The following is a 1,360-nucleotide window of genomic DNA, read 5'->3' as shown; positions in this document are numbered from 1 at the left end:
TGGTCAAGAAGGCAGATTTAGGATACATAGGGACAGGAAGGATGATGCTGGCAGATGCGTACCTTCAGCTGGTGCAGACGGTTCTGAAGCACAAGGCGTGTGTCACAGATGGTCTGACTCAGGAAGGCAAGGTGGTCAGTCATCTCTTGAGCCAGTGACTGGATGTGTGCATCACCTTGCACACGCTCACATTTGCTGCGTAGTTCACTGAGCTGACTTTCACGGCGGACCAAGTCTCGCTGAAGATTCTATAAACAAATATAAGCTCTTTGAAAACAATGTGACAAACACATTAACACTTAAGCTGTATTTAAGCCCTGGAGTGACTACTCTCTTCAACACTCAACCTACCAACCACTTCTTAAATCAAATTTATTTTATATTCAGATAAGAGATGCATAATTTCTTTTCTTTACTAGGCATTGAGTATTGTGCATAATCTGACTTCAGTTAAAATATTCTCAATATAAAGAATATTCAAAGTAATTATAAAATATGTTTTTTTTTTTAACAAGCAATATACTCATAAATCAATAATGATCCTAATATGAGTTAACAAAGATAGCAAATCTTGGAGTGGATATATTATCAATTCACTGGGTATAACATGTACTTCAGTTACAATGAAAATAACTAATAGGAAATATAATTGTTTTTTTTTTATAAATAGAACTCTTAGTATCAAAACAAGGAAATCCACACAATACATACATGTTATCTGAGTTATTAAATTCTAGTAAAAAAAAGGATAATGTATGAAACTCATAATACTGACCTGTGACTCTTCACTTAGAAGTAATTAAATTATTTTATTTAAACAAGCCAGGGAGAATGTTTTCATAACAAGAAAAAGCCTTTCTAAGATTTTAAAACAATCAAATGTCAAACCTGAGTTACATATTATTCATACATTTCATAATCATAAAATTTCATAGTCATTATTATTTATTTTTATGTGACTGGACATTTGTATGAAGAGTTATAAATATTTTCTTGAGCAAGTCTGACTGATAATGCTCATACTGTGGTAAAGCAGAAAACTAGATATTGCTTTGACTAAGCCTAATCACAAATTAATCCAGTTTCTTAATTAAAATATTTCCTAATTAATATTAATGATCAAGAGTAAGGTTACTTAAGAGTAATTTTGTTAATTGGCTTTTAATCCCTCAATCTTTCTGGCTTAGAATAATATATTTATTAAAGGCATTATTGATTTTGGATGTTGTTAATGTACAGCTATTGGATATCAGGTTAACTCTTAACTTCAAAGTCAAATACTGACAATAAACTTGCATTTAAACAACAAGTAAAATATTTGATAATATGAAGATAATAATATCTTAAAAACGGGCAGGAA

The 1,360-nt window shown here is 30.9% G+C and overlaps 1 protein-coding gene across 1 annotated transcript in view; it reads right to left on the bottom strand.

The window, feature by feature from the left end:
- Positions 1–1,360, bottom strand: part of LOC119582026 (titin-like) — a 7,641-nt gene that overhangs the window by 4,686 nt on the left and 1,595 nt on the right. Inside the window, exon 3 of the mRNA XM_037930236.1 lies at positions 63–248. Coding sequence (XP_037786164.1) covers positions 63–143 — 81 coding nt within the window. The 5' untranslated portion in view covers positions 144–248. The remainder of the gene's footprint in view (positions 1–62; positions 249–1,360) is intronic.

Source organism: Penaeus monodon, chromosome 15 (assembly GCF_015228065.2).
Source record: "Penaeus monodon isolate SGIC_2016 chromosome 15, NSTDA_Pmon_1, whole genome shotgun sequence".
NCBI classification, from domain to species: Eukaryota; Metazoa; Arthropoda; class Malacostraca; order Decapoda; family Penaeidae; genus Penaeus; species Penaeus monodon.
This window is presented reverse-complemented; position numbering and strand designations above follow the sequence as displayed.